General features: G+C 49.4%; 1 protein-coding gene and 1 pseudogene across 1 annotated transcript; both read right to left on the bottom strand.

The window, feature by feature from the left end:
* Positions 1 to 1,453: 1,453 nt before the first annotated feature.
* On the bottom strand, positions 1,454 to 19,187 carry LOC135898399 (endothelin-converting enzyme 1-like). The gene is made up of 7 exons (XM_065427311.1): positions 18,715 to 19,187; positions 17,533 to 17,897; positions 15,195 to 15,552; positions 8,178 to 8,459; positions 7,170 to 7,429; positions 5,394 to 5,697; positions 1,454 to 2,155 (listed from the first exon to the last, which is right to left on the bottom strand). Exons 1-7 carry the CDS (start codon positions 19,024 to 19,026, stop codon positions 1,757 to 1,759), a joined length of 2,280 nt encoding a protein of 759 aa, XP_065283383.1. The 5' UTR covers positions 19,027 to 19,187; the 3' UTR covers positions 1,454 to 1,756.
* Positions 16,021 to 16,175, bottom strand: LOC135898439 (U2 spliceosomal RNA; annotated as a pseudogene).
* Positions 19,188 to 21,123: the final 1,936 nt, after the last annotated feature.

Raw genomic sequence — 21,123 nt, forward strand, 5'->3', positions numbered from 1 at the left:
GGACGTGCCGAGGCATCGGGCAGGTTTCTTGGGTTCGTGTTGTTATTCTTTGGAGGCCCAAGGCTTGTAGGACTTGCCGGCCCGTGCTAGTCCGTGCAACTCTCTGTTGTGGCGAAACGTAAAGGGCTTCTGTCAGTTCGCTGAGGGTGTTGTGTAACCCTAGTGCCAACAATTTTTCATTCGGCAGGCGGAGAGCGGTCTTGAAAGCCATCCCCAAGAGCGTGTCGGCCTGTTTCGTCTCGGACTGTGTGAGGTGGTAGTATGGCAGGCTGTATGCGATTCTTCTCAGCACCAGGCTTATGACCAGTCGAAGGGTGCCCCCTTCCTTCATTCCTCTGTTCTTAGATGTTATGAAGGAGATCATGCGCGATATCGCCTTGACACTGGTTTTGAGGAGCCTGAGGGTTTGTGTGGCCTGCTGGTTGGACTGCAGCCACATTACCAGCACCATGAGCAATAGCTTCCCTGGTATGAGGCCCCCGTTGAGGTGTACCTCAAGTTTTCTTGGTGGTTACCCCGGCCTCACCAGACTCGTGGGAGTTCAGATTTCTCGGAGTAGCATTGTAGTTCCCGTTGGCTGACGTATTCTTGGATGAGGTGAGCTGCAGTTTGCAGCCGTTCTTTTTTTTCAATGAGGGACCCTGCTGTGGTCCAAAGTGTTACAACACACGTGGTAACTCATGGTGCGGAGCAGGAAAAGCGCCCTGACAGCGATTAGATGACCCACAATGCTGGCGTTGTTGAAAGCGTCACACCTCAGTGGCGCACAAGATGAGACAGAAAAAAGCCCGTCGGCGTTTGTACCCCCCCCCCCCCCCTACCCCCGGACCCCATCAAGGACACAAAGTTTTCATTCTAGCGCGAAGTGCACTGTCCATTCCGCTCAAACCAATGTATGCACCGCGGTATGGTGTTGTTCGGAAATGTGGAATCATTTCGGAATTACTCAAATTCCGAAGTGGCCAATCCGCAACTCAGATGCCAATTGAAGTTGACACTGGTTAAATTTCGGAGAAAAAAAAAAAACACTCCAGCGGACTGTGTCATGGCAACACCCGACAAAATTCGAGCCCTAAAACCCGCATCAATTCATCCTGGGTAGCAATGCGGCAAGCGCGGTGAAGTTTGAACTTGCTGGAAATTTTCGCAACTTAGCGACACTCCATCTGGTCAATGACTATGCTGTAGCAGGGTACGACGTGCGTGCAACAGAGCGAGCAAGGCACAGCGCTCCTTTATGAAAAACTGATGGCCGACGCGAAGGACGACACTTAAAATCGAAACCCGTGAAGCAAGAATTTCCCCAAAGCTGCACCGAGCCACTCGTCGTGGCACTTCGCATTGTTTTTACAGTGCAGTATTTCATTTATTTGGAGTTATTGCGCGAAGGTTGCGCTGCATTTCAGGACGTTCAGCTCGCGTGACTCATAATAAGACACAAGGCAGCCTCCGATGCTAGCAACTAAGAATATACATCTACACGCACTCATTGTACATGAAATTTAGCTTCATAGTTTCGTTACAATTATCGCCGGAACAATATAGTACACACCGGCCGCGTTCTCTGTGAGGACAAGACTCATTAGAAACGAAAGCATTGCCATGAAGCTCCTAACTTTCTATCACCTTTTCTGCAATTCAATAGTTATTCTCTTTCTCTCTGTAACGAGTTCATCTTGCGAAACGTATTGCGGGATTTGTTTTTCTCACACTTCATATTGCGCAACGACATGCGACCGTAGGCAGGAAGCCGCGATCACAAGAGTTTGCACTGTTGGTGGGGGTTCATGGGCGTGCCCGGCATGCAATCGAAGGCCTCGGAGAACTCCGGCACGTTCTGCAGCACCACATCGCACATCGAATCGTTGTCGATGTAGTAACTGCCGATGCACTTGGCGTAGCAGATGGCGATGAACAGCAGCTGCTTGTCCGTCAGGCGTTCCAAGAGGACAAGGCGCCGGTTATCGCTGACGTTTTGGTACGCGTCTACCAGGGCACCCAAGGAAACGACCTCGGCGAATAGCGACGCCGTGTCTGTGCGCTCGACGGAGAGCGAGCGGTTTGAGATGCACGACAGGAATGTTCTGAACGAGTTTCCGCCGGCGCCCTTGCTCAGATACGTGCTGTGGAACCTCTGTCCCACGGCAAAGGCCACCTGGAATTCAATGCACAAGACCGTCATTGACAAGTCCTACATTTCGGTACGGGTACAGATATAACACCTAGTAGATATTACACGTATAACGTATAGGTGTAGCGTGTTCGTGTTATTTGTATTATGCCTCAGGCCAACCTTCCGAAAAAAAAAAGCTAACCGCTATATTAAGAAAAACCCAGCCAAAAAGGGACGCCCACAGGAAACATACAAGAAGACAGGAAAGAGGCTGGACTACCAACTGTTTATTCGACAGAACGGGGCTATAATTTATAAAGGGTACTCTGTCACATGACCATCGTACAATCAGCTAATCACAACCAACCATCAAGGAAAAGCCGATAAATTCCAAAGGCCGCATGCACCGTCTATCTCCCAAAGGATCTCAGATCTATATTTGCCTAAGCCCAGTGATAACTATGCTAGCAATGCTGATGTTGGGTAATCGTAGGAAAGCAGAGTCACACGATCATGGCAAAAGCAGAGACTAAACAAATAAAACAACTTAACAACGTAAACAGTACCACAAAGCAGTAAAACAACACCCAGAACACTTATAGAACCTGAGAAAACCAACTGACCAAACACACCAAGCAGAATTGAACATCATGTCATACCTAGCGGTTTCCGATTAGGTCCGTATGATTACAAAAAAGATCCCATGAAGTCAAGTTCCTTTCTTCGTAGGGCAAACGACGAGTCACTGCGACATGTTTCCCCCGTTTTATCAATAAGAAAGCCATCCAATACTTCACGTGGCAACTTATCGTGACTTCTGCCCAGGATCCTGGTATCACTAAGCACCGGCTTACACTTGCACTCATTGCAGTGAAAGGCTATATTCGACCCAGTTCCCTATTCTAACGATTTATGGTGCTCCCATGCTCTGTCGTTGATACACCGGCCCTTTGGCCAGTATATACCCGCCCACATTTCAGTGGGATTTCATACACAACACCAACGGCACAGTCCACAAAAGGCTCACCATGCTTCTTGTCACACTGGAGCTTCTTCCTCTTTCCGATTCTCGCGCATAATCCAATTAGCTTTCTTGGGGCTGAGAAAACAACAGGCACTTCATATCTGACCGCAACCTTCTTCAGGCTGTGTGGTGCGCGGTGTGTAAGGGGACCACATGTGGTCGCCTTTGTCCTGGCTTGGATCTGGTTTTCTTTCTTACATTTCTTGTAATAGGGTCACTGCCACTTCAGATATGACGGAGCATGGGAAGCTCGCTTTTTGAAGTCTACCAATCTGAATGCTAAAGCTAGCCTTAACCATGTGAGTACAGAACTTAGTCAAAGCAGATTCTAGGCAAAGAGAGGCGATAGTCCTTTTTACAGTCTTCGAATGTGCTGAGCCATAAGGAAGCAATTCTTCCTTTGCTCTGAGGAGATACACCTAGCAGACACGCCCTCCTACATAAGCGCAACAAAACGGTTTTACGCAAGCATACAAAATTGGCCAGGCTTAGCTTGGTTAAGCCAAGAATGCGTTGCATATTGTGCGAGTTGGGGCCCAGCTTTTCCTCCGGCTGCTTTGACGTCACGTCCCGTGGTTGCGCTAAAGGTCAATGGTGGCTGCCCGGCCGCGCCCAAGGGCTGAATTGAGTGATTGCAATATGCAACGCATAAAAATAGAAGCAACTTAATAACAAACATAGCAAACTTAAAAAAGAATAGACCCACATATGAGACGCGCAGCAATGAACAATGGCTCATACCCTCAATGGTGGCTGCCCGGCCGCGCCCAAGGGCTGAACTGAGTGATTGCAATATGCAACGCATAAAAGGGAGAAGCATATTGCAGTGACTCGTCGGTTGTCCTACGAAGAAAGGAAATTGACTTCATGGGATTTTTTTTTGTAATCAGAAGGGCCTAATAGGAGACCCGCTAGGTGTGACATGATGTTCAGTTCTGCTTGGTGTGCTTGGTCAGTTAGTTTTCTTAAGCACTATAAGTGTTCTGGGTGTTGTTTTAATGCTTTGTTGTACTGTTGATTTCGCTTAGTTGTTTAACTAGTTTGAGTATGCTTTTGCTATGAGCATGTGACTCTACTTGCCAAGCATTGCTAACATAGTTACTGTAACATCAGTATTCCTAACATCAGTATTGCTAGCATAGTTATCACTGGGCATAGGCAAATATAGATGTGAGATCCCTTGGGAGATAGAAAATGCATGCGGCCTTTAGAAGTTATCGGTTTTTCCTTGACGGTTGGTGGCGATAAGCTGACTGTGCGATGGTCATGTGACAGAGTACCCTTTATAAATTAGAGCTCCGTTCTGTCGAATAAACAGTTGGTAGTCCAGCCTCATTCCTGTCTCCTTGCATGTTTCCTGTGTGCGTCTTTAGTTTGGCTCGCTTTTCTTAATGCAATGCACGAAACAGCCGAACAACATGTTTTACTAACCGTTCCAGCGACACGGGCGGTTGGGCAACGCAACGCAGCTTAGCACACCGCGTCGCACGTAAATGCGTAGTACGTGACCATTACACCAGCGTCACCAGGTTTCACCGAAACCTCTTCGATATTGCACACGGCCCCCGTACCGCGTTATCAGCACCATTCTCTTGTTTCATTATGGCAGCAACGAGAAAAGGTGTAATCGTGCAAACATGGCAGCAACATTTTCTATCTGAATGCGTCTCTGACTGTTCAACTGTGCTCTGTTCGCTATAGATCAACAATGCCTTTCCCATCGAACAGGAGATCTACCGGTAGCCAATGCTTATCCTTAACTTCCGCAAGAGGGTAGCATACAATGTCCGGAGCAGGTACCCAGCGGGTTATACCATGTCAGCGCTGATTAAACTCCTAGTTACGCTTCACAAGTTTCATAGCGGGTCAGCCTCTACATACCGAACTTTGATCCGTACTTTTCCGCTATCAGCTCAGAAAGAGTAGGGTTATCTCCCAGCGTTTGCAAACGTGGAGGGGATACGAGGAGTGGCTACACACACGTGGAGTGGCTACACATACAACTCTACTTCCATCCTTATATGAAGCCATGGGCACCTCTGAGGTGAAGTTGACACACACGTACTCGCTTAAAAGTTTCCGTGAGACCGCTGATTGGAACCATGCCCGCCTTTTCCGCTAGCAAATCGCACAGCTCAACCGAACCATTGCCTATAAAAGAAAGCTCGAGTTCTGGCTATAGCGGAAATTAACCATAACTCGGATATCTTTATGCGTCAACTATGCAACGTCAAGCCTGCGGAAACTTCTACGGACCTTAGCGCCAAACCCGCCGTAGTTGAGGGGAGACATTGCGTTCATGTCGTAGTACGGGAAAGACAAGACATAGGGCATCAAGATGAAGTCCTTGCGATACTCGATGTCCGCAGAGAAGGCCAGGGTCTCGATGGCCGTGATCGCAATCTTGATGTCGACGGAGCGGTAGTTAGTGCGCGAATTCCACGCGTTCCGCCAGTTCTGCAGGAACGAGTCGCCCATCTCACCCACGAATATGTCGGTGAAGTTATGCTTGGGCTGCGGCTCAAAGATGCTGAAAGTCAGTCTCTTTTCCTCCCACTTCCTGCAACAGGCCAAAAGCGCAACGCGCGAAATTAAAGCATACACCCTATGAGGAGGCGTAACATTTTCTGCGGTGCGGGGTTTCCGGTACACAGTGGAACTATGTAAACGATATTGCGTCTATAATGCAGTACATAGTGTTACAGTCATAGTTACGCGGAGCGTAGCGAAACAACGGACCTCAACTGGTACTCAATGCTCAATAGAAGTTTATTCCGTCTACACACAACGAAAAAATCACTGGACGAAAAATGCGCAGATTACACACACTGTGGGAATTAATGTTATGCAGAGCAATTTGTAAGTAGCTCGCTATGCGGCATTGTTCGGCGTTCCCCAAAGCGTTGCCAGGTGGACCAACGAGTTTGTCTAATTTGAGTAGTTGTGGGCATGACACGAGCGTACACGTGAGTGACGAGAGCTGCAAGACGACGACGATGGTGTCGGCGGTCGTATACGACAGCAATGGCGTGATTCCCACTGACTCCGTTCGACACGAATTCACCCAACAATGCCCACTGTTGCGTTCTGCACAAGTTTTGAAAGGGGGTAAGCGAGAGATATACGGATTGTGATGTCATCAGCGGTTACGTGTTATGCAATCGTACGTCCCTATGGCCATGTCATGTGGTCGATGTTAAAACGGCGATGGCATTTGTACTCCGGCGAAGAAACGTTAAAACACGATAAACCTGGGCCGATCATCAAGGCAATACAGCGTCGCACAGTTTCTACGTAACGCTAGTTACTACGAAGAAAGTACTGGGGAATGTGGGCCGATCCCGAACACGGGTGCAGTATAACACAACGTCTCAAAGGACGAGCTCTTACGAGGAAAGAACACGAGGAAATGGCACCTCACGCACGTGCCAGACTTCTGAAAGTGCTATATAGTCAGTTTAGGCACGAGAGGAGCATGCATGCGATCGTGGCCCAATGGTTACAGCATTGGGCTGTTCTGCTCGAAGGTAGAGGTTGAATTCTACTGTCGGTCATGTATTTCCTTCTACTACAGAGGCCCTATCGCAATGTACCTGGAATGATGCAAAGAATATGCGTTTAGCAATAATAAATGTCGGTGCGGTAGTCAGGAGAGCCGCTATGCTCGGCACTGCGTCATGACAAGGCAGCACTTCGTGTTTTCATCGTCCCTTATCTGCCTGCGTTGGCCCTAAACTTGCGACCCATCATCATCGTCATCACTATTGCTGGATTCATAATGCAAATAAGGGGTAAGGCATGGAGACATGGACAAAAGAGAAGTGGATAACAGGAACGTCACAACGTTATCTACTTGTCTTGTGTCCGTGTCTGCACGCCTTACCCCTTCTTTCCATTATGAAACATTACCAACTAGCTCAGCTTTCTCTCGTACTATTGCTGGGGTGCCGCGAAAAGAAACGCGTAACAGCAGCATTCTTTGGTACATGTCTCATGTCGGCCTTTTCTCTATCGCATCGATAATTACCGTACCATATCACGCTCACGTCAGCGTCATAGTCGGTCCAGGTGGACAGGCGTTCCAGGAAAGCGGCTCGAACAGCCAACGCGATGGACTCTGCTTGGCGGCGCGCTACTTTAGGTAGTACTTCGCGGGCGTAGTCAGACAGCAGCGCCTTGCTGGCCGCGATGTAGGCGCGGCTCAGGCAGAACGCACCGTGGTAGACCAGCGCTCGCTGCGGGTGCCCGTAGAAGTTCACCACGAGATCGCTGTTGGCGAACAGTGCCGCAACCTGCGGGCGCACCGAAGTCCATGAACCGCAACGATTGAAGACCTTTACTATTTAAGCAATTGCGGGGCCTTAACTTCCCAAAACTGCGCAGTGGTGTAACAGTGAGTACAGTGGGTAACGAAAGACGCCATAGTGGAGGGCCCCGGATTAATTTCGACCACGTGGGGGTTTGTTTCACGTGAACCCAAAATAGTGCACACGAGCATTTTTGCGTTTAGCCCTCATGGGACTGCGGCCGCAGTCGAACACGCGACCTCGTGCACAGCAGCGCAACGTGCCATAGCCACATAGCCTCTGCGGCGGGCGATTTAAGACCGTGGCGACATGTACAGTATCACCGGAAATTGCATGCAGGAGTTAAAATTGTCAAACTTATTCAATGGATACGAGATGCAAAAATTGATATTCCTTCAGGAAAATAGGCCGCCAGACATGGACTAAGTCAGGTTCGCCCCATTCGGCACTCGTTTAAATGCCTTCTTTTATTTGCACTGTCTTCTGCGGAGCCACCGCCGTAAGATCAACATTCTTGAAAGTTGTGATTACCGCAATTTAGCGACCACTCAGTATCGTGCGGGAGTGCTTGCGTGCACGTCGATGTACGTCTCCCGCTACTTCAGTATACACGACAGCGCTAGTACGTCTCATTTGCGCCAAATTAATCGACTCTGTATACTGTCTCATATGTCCGTCTGGCGCGTGAGAGCCAGCGCAAAAATGACGAGTCGCTTGGCGGCCATCATCGCACCTGCACTGTGCACCAGGATGCGTAGGCGTACATGTCCAGCTCTCCGTGGTGCGCCAACAGGTCGACGAAGGTGCTGAAGAAGGGAAGGTTCCACGTTCGGAACTCCAGCTGCCCGACCAGCTCGACGCCTTCACCCTGTAACACCTCTATCCACCGGTTCAGCGACAGGTTGACCGATGCGTTGTACACCACGTCAGCAGGCACCTTCGTAACTTTCGGCGAGTTCTTGTGGAAGGCTGCTATCAGTGGACCGAACATATTTCCCTCCAGCCGCTGCGTCTCCTGCGAAGTGACAACGGAGACTGTGTGTCAAGGAGAGTGCGGAAAGCTGCTTTCTGAAAATGATTGTCTCAAGACTGCAGCAACTTTCAAAGTTTTCTGTCTGGGTGGTTGCGCTTGTAAAGCTGGGTTAACACACACATTGGCCCAAACTACTTTTTCAGTCCGTAGGCGAACTTCACGTAACTCAATTGCAACGACTCTGCGCTGTGATTCGGCCGCAGTGACCCACGTGATGGTCATCTACCAAGGATATCAGCACTGCATCGCATGTATGCAGGGTACGTTGACTCGCACAAACACGCACGCAGTTGCGTTTAGCAAACTGTGTACACGTGTGCATGTGTTTGCCAGCTCTTTTATCCTTTATGTCTCTTTCTCAATGCTCCTGCTACACTTGTTCTATTCGTAGCTGCTGGAGCAGTAGAATGCGCGCGACAAAAATGCATGAAGTGTGCAACAAACTGAGTTAGTGTTGGACACGTAACGTTGCACTACAGAAGACTACATACATCGGTCGCTCCAGAGGTCGGTCTTGCACTACGAGTTGCAGTATATAGGTCGGTCGCGACCTAGCTCGTCCCAAGCTTAGGTGGGATACTCTCGTGAAAAACCGTGAATAATGCGTACCACATACTCTGCCAAACATTGAGGTTACAGAAAAAGCGCAGGTGTCGAAGTATTTAAAGAAATAGCAGATTATTTCGGAAATTACGTAAATGTACGGTAACTTGAGTAAGTTCTGTACAAGCACGTGCTCTTTTATCATTAGTTTACGTAAACTGTTGTTTGCAGTATTGTCTCACACACCGACTACTGTATACTACTGGCTTCATTCAGCGCAATATGTTAAGCTGTTGAAAGAGACGCTAAATAAACATTTTACGCAAATTTGAGCTAGTAAAGAGTATTACATGAAAACGCTGTTCCCATACCTCGAGCTAAAGGCGGCTCCTTATTAACCAAGATAACGAACGCCACACTTTTACTGCGATAGCAATTTGACGGACGATTGAGGTGCGCTTGCATCGTCATTGTTTGCGCCGCGATTGACATTGTCGTGCTGTTACGCGGTATGGACGCGCATGCACGACCGACATGTGGAGGGTTACAATCACAGAGTATCCTACAACGTTCGAAGGTCTCCGGAGACGCGCAGTGCACTTGGACGCAAATGCGACAAAGTCAAGTGGACGCACCCTCACAGCACGCGCAAACGGCTCTGCCAGAGCAAGGACAGAGTTTTCGCATCACCTGCTCGCACGAGCTCTGTGCGCACACACATTGCTTAGTAGCTGCGTGCAACCCACAATGTGGCGCACTTGGCAGAGAGACTGCACTTGCGACACACCGCCACCCCAGGGGCTTTTGACGCTTAGCTCTTTTCTATATCCGGGTGTCACCAAGGCAGCGTACATGCATGTCACATCCTTGGTGGTCTGATAAGGGACAGACAACGTGAAAGCAAATGTAATCCTCTCTTTGGGAGCTGACAAGCATCGATGGTTTACCTTCGGTCTCATGTGTCGAACCACCGAGATGCGACGCCTTCGTCGCGCCAGCATTCCGAGACGCCTTCGGAGCAACGCCAAGCCTTGCTTTCGCTTTCAATGGTTCGCTTTCGGGCGAGACCGCCAATACGTTTATCGTTATTATTATTTCTTGCCTGAACTGCGGCGCCGACGGGTCAGTATGACGTCACGAGCTTGAGTAGCGTCTTCACAGAAAATGTCCTTACAACTTTCCACGTTGATTCCTGACTTTCTTGTTAATAAATCGCAGAGCATGCTGTCAATATAGATGACGTCAAGAATTCTGATGCAAGAATGGCGGCGCCGACAAACATTGCTTTTCGCTTTGGATTCCGAACCTCCGCTCGCGGTTTACCATTTCTGAAGTGCAATGTAACAAACTATAGCTCAATCAATTATTGTTATGTGCAGTTCATGTAACTTCGCGCGACCTCTTTTACGTTATAATTCGCATCGCTTTCGAACTTTTTCACTTTGAACTCAGAAGCGAGAATCAAAATATTCAATCCGAATATAAAGTGAAATGCGTGCTGGTTTCTATGGAAGTGATTAGAATGGACGCAAAATAGAAGTCTTAAAGGGACACTAAAGGTTACTATGAAGTCAAATTAAAGTGATTAAGCAATGCTCTAGAATGTCTAAGGCGTCAATATAATCGCGAACAGAGCTTCAGTAACCGAGAAATTGAGGTAAATGCAAGACACGATTTGAGACACCCCAGCGACATTCCGGTACTAGCCCGATGACGAAGGCACTCCTCATCATAATTTATGTCACTAGTACTCAACTACTCGTATTAAAAAGATCATTTCATTAGGTTATCAGACGGAAGAAAATGCTACTTGTCTACTTCTGTTCCATTCTAAGAAAAAATAACTTTTGGACGTTACCCTTTAGTAGTATGGGTGGTCGAAAGGTTTCGCTTTCGCTCGACTTTTGTTACGGTTGGTGTCTGGCACGAAGTGCAGAAAGGAATTTCACCCGACCTTCTCTCACCATGCCTCGTCGAAACGAGGCGTGACTTCTGCCACGGTTGGCGTCCCGCACCACGTGCAGAAAGGACTTTCTCTCACCCGACCTTCACCCACCAGGCCTCGTCGAAATGAAGCGTGACTTCCTAATACGCCATGACCATTTCGAGTGTCTGCCGGTTCGGCGGAAGCCCCGCAGTGTTTACAGGCCTCTTTTGTGTGTGTGTGTGTGTGTGTGTGTGTGTGTGTGTGTGTGTGTGTGTGTGTGTGTGTGCGTGTGCGTGTGCGTGTGTGTGTGTGTGTGTGTGTGTGTGTGTGTGCACGCGCGCGCGCGACTTTAGAGGGACCCCTTCCTCGAACGGCCACTCTACAGGAGAACTTCCACGAACCAGCAACGCGCAAAAGAGACGGACAAGCGTCTACTATTCCATGAGGCGGGACGCCCTCCTCCTTGCAGCATCGGTATAACCAGAGGACGAGGTGCCCTCTTTCTGTGCCGGTCACGTGACGTCGATGGAAGCAAGATCCCTCCCACAATTGTAGAGAGCCTATTTAAGGGGCTTCGAAATGTACTTTTGATCACTTCATTCTCTTCTCTTCATGTTTCATCAACCTTTGAATAAACCGTGCAAGTTTCGCACTAGAAATCGTCTCCCCGTTGCTTGGTCGCCATGGTCTACCGGAAGCCTGCAGCCCGCCGACAACGCCACGCTACCCAATAAGTAGCGCCGGTCAAGTTTCAATAGGCAGGCACCGCTACAACTCGGCAGCAGTACGATACGCTACCCTGGAGTACGCAACACTCTGCGCGCTCAACTCGGCGCCGCGCGCGCTTGGGAGTTTCAGTTGTTTCGTTATCGCGTCGTGCTGCGCTGGTTCTGCTGGGTCGCGGAACTTGCATTTGGAACAAGCAGCGAGAATGCCACGTCCATGTGATGTGGGATGCGCGAACGGTCCGGGGAACTTGGCCAAGGGCAGTTGCAGCGGCGAATCCAACGTTACTTATCACTGTGTGCCAACAAGTGAACCTCTCCGTTCGAAGTGGTTACAGCGCGTTGGCAAAGAGCCGAAAAATCGCATAGTGTGCTCGCTGCACTTTCGTCCAGAGGATTACGAGTTCAACGCCGACTTACTGAAGTCGTGTGGAGTGCCTTTCAAAGCAATGCTTTCCCGTAGCGCTGTTCCGTCGGCCTTGCCTGCATTCTCCGAAGCGCAAGAACAACTGCAGGTGCGGCATTTGGTTTTCACGAAGGAAAAGCTACAAATCTGCGAATATGTACAACCATGACATACAGTTGCCGTCGTAGTAGTACGCAACGACGCCGGCAGCGCGAGCCCTCAGCAGCAGGTCACGTTCATCAGTGCTTAAATCGCTGAAGTCGAGGCCAGCATCGCAAGCCAATGTGTCGTTGTCAGGGTCGTCCATTGCAACGAGCGTCAAAGTTGCCGTCATAAAATAAAGAACCAGGCTATCGTCGCGCGCCTTCCCTTCCGCTAGCCACCATAGTTCCGCTTTCGCGCTGCTGTCGGCTCTGTCTTGGCTCTGTTTATGGCCGCGCGTTTGCGTTTTGCGCAGAAAAGCCGCAGCGCCGTCTGCGGGCGCCGTTTTATTCACCGACGGCTCAACGTCACTATGAGACCATGACGTCACCACTCCTAGATCGGAGGGCGGACGATCTGAACTGCGCTAGAGGTACGCGGACGCTTCAGAACGCATTTTCTCTTAAAATAAGTCTTTTCTTCGTATGAAACAAGCGTTTCGAGGTTTCTGGGGTGGTATTTCAACAGTCCACGTTGACTTAATATTAACCTTTAGTGTCCCTTTAAATTATACTGGTAAACTATTATTTCAGAACTCTATCTTTGTTAATTTCTTGGTACACACTAAACAGAAAAACACACAGCTACGCATTGTTCACTCGTCCTCTAGCGCATACTGCCAGAACAAAAGAATTAACGCCCAACTTGCTTTTTTTTTTTGACAGCGAAGCTCTTTGTGCGACTAGAAGCGCTAAGAAATGCTATAAGCTTGTTCCTGCGGTTTTTATAAAAACTAGATCACTTACGCAGCTTATATTTTTAGGAAATGCGGGACATTATAGGGGTGGCAGGAAGACAAAGTTTAAAATTTGTGCCTTAATTATGGAAGAAAATTAAAATTGCTAAGCTCTACTTTACAGCCTCTTTTAAGGGCATATTATGAAACGCTTACAAAGTTTCGCGGCTTCTCTGGGAGATATTTTAACGTTTCTGGCTCAATGGAAAACGTCCCAAAAATTACTGGACCTTCTTTCTCCCTCATTTTCATGCATTACATGAGGTTCATAGTATAGATGTTTCCGGTGTCCATGGTGAGTTAAATGAGGCATCTTGTTCATATTTGGTGAAAATAAGGGGTAGGTTATGGGTAATATGCAGCAAAGTTCGAAGTGCGTGGGTTAATCTCGAGCTTTGGCAGTAAATTACGTCGCATGCATTTCGGTGCGCTATAAGTGCGTTTTACGAAGGGCGCAGGAATGAACCAGCTGTTCTGTGGGCCGTTTAAACGCTACGAAAATCAAATTTAATGAAAATACGTCAATTACGGCCAATGTTCACGCAAAATAAGTGTGTGTGGATCCGAGAGTAGTTTCCGAGCAACGTTCCAAAGTATTTTATTTACCGGCAACCGGAATTCTCATTGCAACTGCTCGGAGTAAATAGCTTCGCTGGAAACTGGGTTCTGATTCTGAATGGTCACCCCGAGTGTGCTGTCTATTGGAGCGCCGTGCTTAGGCGGCCTTTCTTGCGCCAAGCGTCGGCGTCGGCGTTGTCCCTTGGAAGAGAGCAAACGAGCACAGCAAAGGATGAAAGCGAACGCGGAGCGCAGCGGGAGATGAAAGACGGTGACAGCGAAGTGCGAGGAGGAAAGCGGAGGAGGAGGGTATGGCGAAAGCGTGAGAAGAAAAGCGTAGTGCCGCGCAAGACGGGCTTTGTGGCGGCGACCGCTACGAGATGGCGCCAGAGTAGCTCGCCGTCGTCCGTTCACCGATGGCACGCGGCGAGCGCGTCCAACGATACCATAATGGAAACAGAGCGCTGCGTGAGCGGAGGTCTGTCTGCGGCGGCTGCTGTGAATCGCGCCCACACATCACGCACACGCTGCCTCTCGCGATGTCCCAGTTAGCGAAGCGGTCGTGCTACACTTCGCTCCGTTTGCAACGTGACGCACGAGACACTGTCCCCGCCAGCCAATGTATCGCGAAATGAAAACACGCATACAGCTGCGCTCAAATTTCGCCTTAAGGAGCATCGTAACCGTCGGTGCATTTTTTTATTGTACACAACAGCGACCTCAAACTACACATCCTATGAGCGAAGTAGCTAGAAAGTGCATTAATTCTGGCCATGGGGGGAACGGCGCAATCTCTCATACGAGAGTTTGACAGTGATAGCTATTAAATTTTTTTTCACACAATTATCGCGTCGTTGTTCGCAACTTTCTTGTTTGCTTGTCACGAAACGTTGCAAAAAAAAAAAAACTTCACAGGTCTCCATCAACGATTTATTCGGTGCCCCTATCAAAGGTAAGGCTGTGAGTCATGTGGCAAATCAAGTACTCTTAAGTGTGCCAAAATGTTTTACTCTGTGCTGTGCCTGGTGGTTCTTCTGGACAAGGATGCTTCACCGCCAAACCGACAGCTTTGAAATGCTGTTATGACCTCGCCCCTGCAGGCGATTACGCTCCGACCACCGGCACCCGTAGCCGTATCCCTCCTTTGCACATGCATGGCGTGTACTGTAGGGAGCCTACATGCAGAGCTTGCATGTAGCCTCCCTATGTTACGGCAAAAGCACGCACCATCTGGGCTACGGCAGGGGCTTCAACAGCGTAAGTACCGTTTTAGCATCATCCACCCCCATTCCTCTTCCTAGTCCATATAGTAGGCTTTCGAGCCATCCCTCAAGAAAAACATTTATATCATCATCAGTACTTTGCTAAAACATTTTCGAACCGTGAAAGCTTTTATGCGAAAGTCTTATGCCAACGTCAACCCTCCTGTCTGGTACTGCAAATGTACGGAGAACGTTCTAGCTTCCGTTTTAGCACAGCTTCAACGCTCTATTGTTTCTTTTACCACCGAGTGTCTGGTGCGATTTAGGCGTGTTACGGACAAAGGGCGCGCCACCTGGGGTAAGGCCGAGGTGGAAACAGTGACTCCGTGTTTTAGTACTTCGCTAAAGCATTTGGTTACATTGAAAGTGATGACATCCGAGGCTGCTTCTTCGTCCGTGTCCCGAAACGCGTTCCGAAGGCGGGTGAAGTAGAGCTCGCGGTGCGCCTCCGAGTAGCGCTCGTGGTACTGGCGCACGATGAAGTTGAAGCCCGAGTCGGTGAGCACGTACGCCTTGGTCGAGTTCTGGTACAGCTCAGGGTCGACACGGAACACGGCGCTCCATCCCAGCGTGTAGTCGCAGTGGAACATCATGCGCAGCAGGTCTCTTCGTTCAGTCGGAGGAGGTCGGTGAGGCCACGTTACACTGGCCGCGCGCAGTGCGGCCTTCACGTCGGCGAACTCGCCCTTCGGTGTCGTCAGCAACGCGATGCAACTCCTGTGAAAGCATATATTTAAGATGAATACGTTAAACCTGCATAGCAGCGAACTCTTCTGCCCGTACTTCATGGTAGAACGCACTCTGCTGCAGGCACCTCTGCTGCTAGCACGACGTCACGCGGACAAGATGGGCGTAAGATGTTAATCACTCCTGCGTGATGCGTAATTTCAATTCTCTCACGGCACAAGCCTCGGGCGGGCTAGCACTAACATTTGTTGGCAAGGCAGAGAGAAGACCCGCCGCTTCCGTTTTTACTGGTGTCCTATACGTTACATTCCTTGTCAAAATCTGAAGCCACTCAGCAAGTAACACTGCTCCACGCGCCATATTGCAGGGCTTGTGCAGTATACCTATAACTTCAGGCACAGTAGAGTGAAAAGGTGTGTCCCTTTCAACCTGTAATGTATGGCAGAAAGAATTTTTTCTTTTTTGGTGAAGCTGTAAAACCTGTCGTGTCCGTGGACAGGAATGTGGGCCGATTCCGGAGGTCGTGCAATACCGGGCCGACCCGAGGCGGATGTGAAGCAGGCTTCAAGCACTCCGCCCTAAATAATAATACAATTAAATAATAATAAATGAAATAACTAGATCAAGGTGCATTGTTTCAAGTCGACGGGTATACATGGAATCGTTTGTGAACACATGCACACACAAGCAGGATGCATCACGCAACGCAAGGGACGACATGCATGTACAACCTTACACCTTTGACTCGCAAGAGCACAATTCCACCAACTTTGAGGATGTCTGTGCCGTAAATACGAAAGACGGAATTGTGATATGCACTCTATGTATATCTCCAGGCACACCCAAGTGTGATATAGAGAAGTTCGTGACCGCGCACTTTGAATGTGTTAGCCGTGATGACACTACTCTGCTGATCACGTTTGGAGACTTCAATGTGGACATTTCAAAACCAGACAAGAATGGTTCACTCAGTTTGTACTAAAAGAGTTTGCTTTGAAGTGCTACACGACTCCAATTATAAGAAGCCAACAAACACTGACACCGAGGACAACCCAGGGGAAGTTACTTGTGCTTAATAAATTGAACAAAAGAATGATAAATTAATGGAAATGAAAGTGGATGAAGTGGGGAACGCAGATAAGGAACGATCCCACAACCTTCGGGAACGTTCCCAACCTGCCGCAAGTTGTTTTTTCATCCACTTTCATTTCCATTAATTTGTCGTTTCTTTGTTTAATTTATTAAGCACAAGTAACTTCCCCTGTGTTGTCCTTGGTGTCAGCGTTTGTTGGGTTCTTGTGATATGACTAATAAAAATCGGGCCCCTCGGTTAACTCCCTTTCTTCTCGTTAAGACCACTCCAAGTCACAACTACTCGACAACGGCCGAGTATAGATGTACCTCTGGCCAAGATTCGGTCAAAAATTGTAACCGAACTAATCAGTGCATATCGAAGTAATCGCAAAGCAATCGTCACTACCACTACCAAATGGTAAAAATAAATACATGCACCCTTGCCTAATCCCGTGTGATGTCCTACAGCTTCGCTGGTCACCCACCTTCACAGAGTGGAATGGCTCCAATTTTTATTTGTTTTCTTTCTTTGTTCTGTTTTCGAAGGCCGTAGTTCACAGATTCAAACATGTGTTTTCGATCTGCATAATTATTTTAAGCAAATAGCTTTCTTTGAATCGTTCGCCCATTTTCGTACTTGGCAACGGTCGGTGGTCGGACGAAGGTGCCGATGGAAAGGGCGCGTGATCTCGCGTAACCGAGTTGCAGGGTGGGAGACGGAGCGAGGGACTGCCACATCCCACTCGCTCACTGCTTCGTTACTTCGTGCTGTTCGCTTACATTGACAATCATCAGCAGTGGTTTCTGCAGATTTTTTCTCGTCCCGTTCTAAGGTGACCTTTCGGTCCTATTTCCCATGCCTCGCTGGGTCTGCACTGCGATTGGACGTCACATATCCTTCCCCTACATTCTTTGCGGCGCGCCTCCGGTTCGTACCTGTACAGCATGGCCGCCCGTTCGAGTGGCTCCTGTCCCGAGGGGGGCACGTCGATGGTGCGCACAATGCGCTCGACCCTCTTGTTGGCGGCACCGAAGGCCTCCTCCTGGACGCCGAGCAGTTGGCGCCTCCGCCAGCCGTCGCACACGAAGCGCGTGAAGCTGTGGCACGGCTTCACGGACATGTTGAGCGAGGCGAGCAGCAGCTGGGCGTACTCGCGACACGCGTGGCTCGTGCACGTCGCCGACTGGTCCCTTTCGCCGCCTTGTAGGAGCCACAAGAGGAAGGCTAAAAGCACGGCCAGTGACACCACCAGGCACAAGGCGGCGATCACGGCGTAGCAGAACGGCGTTAACGGGCGTTGCTGGTGTGAACAGCGGAGAAAAAGCAGACAGAATATTAGCTACTGCAAATACTGAAAGGTCTGTACACTGCAAAATAAGTTAACCCTTAACGTGAATAAGAGTGCAAATCCGCCCATAACTCACACCCTTACGCCTCCTTTGGGTGTAAGGGCGTGAGTTATAGAATTATTTACACACTTATCATGTTTAAGGTCGTAAATAATCTTAAACTGTATACGCCAGGAAAGGCGCGGAATTTCCAATTGGGAACTTGGCTGGGAAGCATGCCAAATTGAAATAGTGGAACCGGATGTATTAAGCCCTGTAACGTGCGCCATTTTCTCCTAACCTGTCTTGTTCCTTCGTGCACACCACTGTATATAGTGAGGGCCAGATTTAACTACAGCCGTCTTAGTTCACTGCAAACTCATTGATACAACGAAAAGACCAGGATTCAAGTAACAGAGCACATTCGAGAAGGTTTGTTGTCGATGCGATCCCTTACGGTAAGCATTGAAGCAACGGGAAGGCACCCGAATTTTTCCCCTTTTTCATCAACTACAAAAATCCTGGGAATGCAGAGGGTATTGCAGAGGGCTCCTTTGCGCAAGCTCTCTTCCCGCACTTGCAGACAGGAGCCAATCGAAATCGAAAAATTCGATCCCGACCGGGTTCTATCGCGATCGAAAATGTCCCCTGTGACTGGGGTATAACGGACGCTTTCCGAATACACTTCGGCTGTGCTCCCAAAGTACAATCAAGCGAGTAGACATAAAAGCTAATAATTGGCACCCTTATATTGAGACAGTCACGGTTTATACGGAGACCGCCACGCACCATGCCACTGCTGGAGCTGTTGCCTTGGGACATCCGACGTGCCGACAACGGGACCCGCAGGGCCGCCGCCGCGGCCGCGACCGCAGGTGCCAGGGACGCGCGGCGGGAGCTTTCTTGGCCGAAACTTGTCGTTGCAATCCAGGACGATGACTTGCGTACGGGTGCAAACGAGCCCGGCGTATCGATGTTGCCCGCGCTGACGTGACGCATGCGCGAGTGAGTATCCACGACGTTGACCCGAGCCGACGAGTCCAGTACGGTCGGCAGAGACCGAGAGCGCTGCGGCTGATGGTGCTGTCCATAGGGGGCCATTTTTCGAGCACCGCGCTGACTCAGTTCATGGGACACTCGCCGAGGAACACCGACGGAGTGGTGCGGATTTTTGGACGTTTGGCTCACGCCGGCAGGGATGAGCTGTAAGGATTGCGACTCCGACCGGTACTCGTTCGCTGCGCGAGGCTTTTCTTCTTCACTCGCGCCCCGTGCCCACGTGAGCAAGTTTGCTGATGTTCATTTCTTTCACCGTGGTACATACCTACGAAAAGGACTGGCCACATAAACGAGAAATCAAATGAGTAACTGTAAGTGTGAATAAAAAATACGGTGAAATCAAGAAAATAGACCTATATACAATGTAAAAATACAGAAAAATTATAATGCGGAGTGCATTATTGTATGTAAAAGACTTTGTCGAAGGGGCACTCGAAGAATTTTCAAGCCATCGTTTCCCTTCGCGGGTAGCATAAGCTGACGGTCGGAGATATAAATGCGGGAAGAATGGTAGGGGTAGATGTAAGGAGTCCAAACTCATTCAGCCGAGAAATCTCAAAATACAAGAAAAAGGAACTGCGGCAGGCCCCATCTCACAATGGCTGTCGACGATAACGCGCTAGCATTGAATCAATATAGCGACACAACCTATTGCCACCGTCGAAAACACCTATAAATGATGCGTGTACTGAGCTGAGATTTCTGTTTAGCGCTTCCCTAAGAAAACTCGGCGCCATCTGGTGCCACCACCGCGAAGCTTGCGCGTAGCCTCCGAAATGTATGGCGCACCGGTGCGTGTGAACACTGAAGAGCGTGTCACGTGGCAACGGGGCTCCTTTCTTGCGCTTCTTTCTAGACACACTGCGCCATCTGGTGACACTGCCGAGAAGCCCGCACGTGATCTCCGAGACGATAAGCTTAACACACCCGCACCTGACAACGCTGAGAATTGTTCTCTCGTTTGCCGCACACTCAGTGCCACATACTCAGTGGGTCAAGTTGGCGAGAGGCTCATTGATGAGCGGCCCATACCCAGTGCATTCATGGCACAGCTCGCTGAAGCGTTGGCGTGAAAGGTGCTCTTTGAAAAGCGGCACGCATACCCAGTGCATTTGTGGCGCAGCCTGCTAATGCGTCAGGTTGCTGTCCTTGAGGAATCCTTGTGACGCGGGCTCGATTCCGCACAGTATCGGATAAATTTAAGGGCTCTTCTTCATGACCCAAGTTGGCATCGGATAGGTTCATTGAAGACCAGCAAATACCGATTGGCACATACCCGGTGCTCCACGTCGGCGTCAAAGTGTCCTTTCGAATAGCGGCACCTACTCAGTCACGCATGTTATAGTGACTCACGTTGCCGTGAAAGAGGTTCATTGAAGAGCGGCACGTGTGTGCACATTTCCACATACTCAGTGACCTAAGTCGGACCGATGGCTGCTTTCGAACCGTGTTACCTAAGCAAAGAAGCCCGATACGCTACCCATTCGACCACCAACTGCCCAGCGACCCAGGCAGGCGGGTACATGGATAGATGAATGGACGGACGGACGGATGGATGGATGAATGTACATACATACATACATACATACATACATTCGTGTTTTTCATTTAGCGATATACTGAGGCAATGTAGTTGAGACTGAAACCACCGCACCGACAGTGCCACCAGCGCCTTCGCAGAGGGAGGGGCAGTATGGGAACGCTGGCATGATGAATGGCAACGGAGCCAGCTGTGGAAGAAGACGACCACGAACGCGCGAGCAGTGGCACGAGCCATTGTTGATGATGATAGTTTTTGCTCACACATACTTGTTAACGGACAAGAAAAATGCACAGAACCCTAGCCATAAATAGCTTCTCTAAAAAATTAAGAGCCATTTCACTCTGCGAAGGCGGTCGACAAGAGAAGCTGTTAAGCACAAGACACGGAGGTGACATAATTTTGAACAAAGGTACGAACTCACTTACTGTCCTGATGGGTGGTCATCATGACCAAAGGGACGCACACTCATTTATTGTCTTGATCGGTAGTCATTATTTCAATCGCAACTGCAATCACATGCTTTGATAATGTCAAACCGACGCACGTACGCCGCTGGGTGGTCGGTTGGGCTGGATCGGTGTGGCATCGCAAGGGAT

The sequence above is a fragment of the Dermacentor albipictus genome, chromosome 4 (assembly GCF_038994185.2).
Source record: "Dermacentor albipictus isolate Rhodes 1998 colony chromosome 4, USDA_Dalb.pri_finalv2, whole genome shotgun sequence".
NCBI classification, from domain to species: Eukaryota; Metazoa; Arthropoda; class Arachnida; order Ixodida; family Ixodidae; genus Dermacentor; species Dermacentor albipictus.

Bases quoted from the DNA above. Each gene is read 5' to 3' on its own strand.
- LOC135898399 (XM_065427311.1), bottom strand. From the start codon at position 19,026: ATGGCCCCCTATGGACAGCACCATCAGCCGCAGCGCTCTCGGTCTCTG. The intron at 7,430-8,177 runs GTGCGATGATGG...GTGCGCCCGCAG, and splicing joins CATCCTGGTGCACAGTGCAG to GTTGCGGCACTGTTCGCCAA. The intron at 5,698-7,169 runs GTACGGTAATTA...GGCCTGTTGCAG, and splicing joins GCTGACGTGAGCGTGATATG to GAAGTGGGAGGAAAAGAGAC.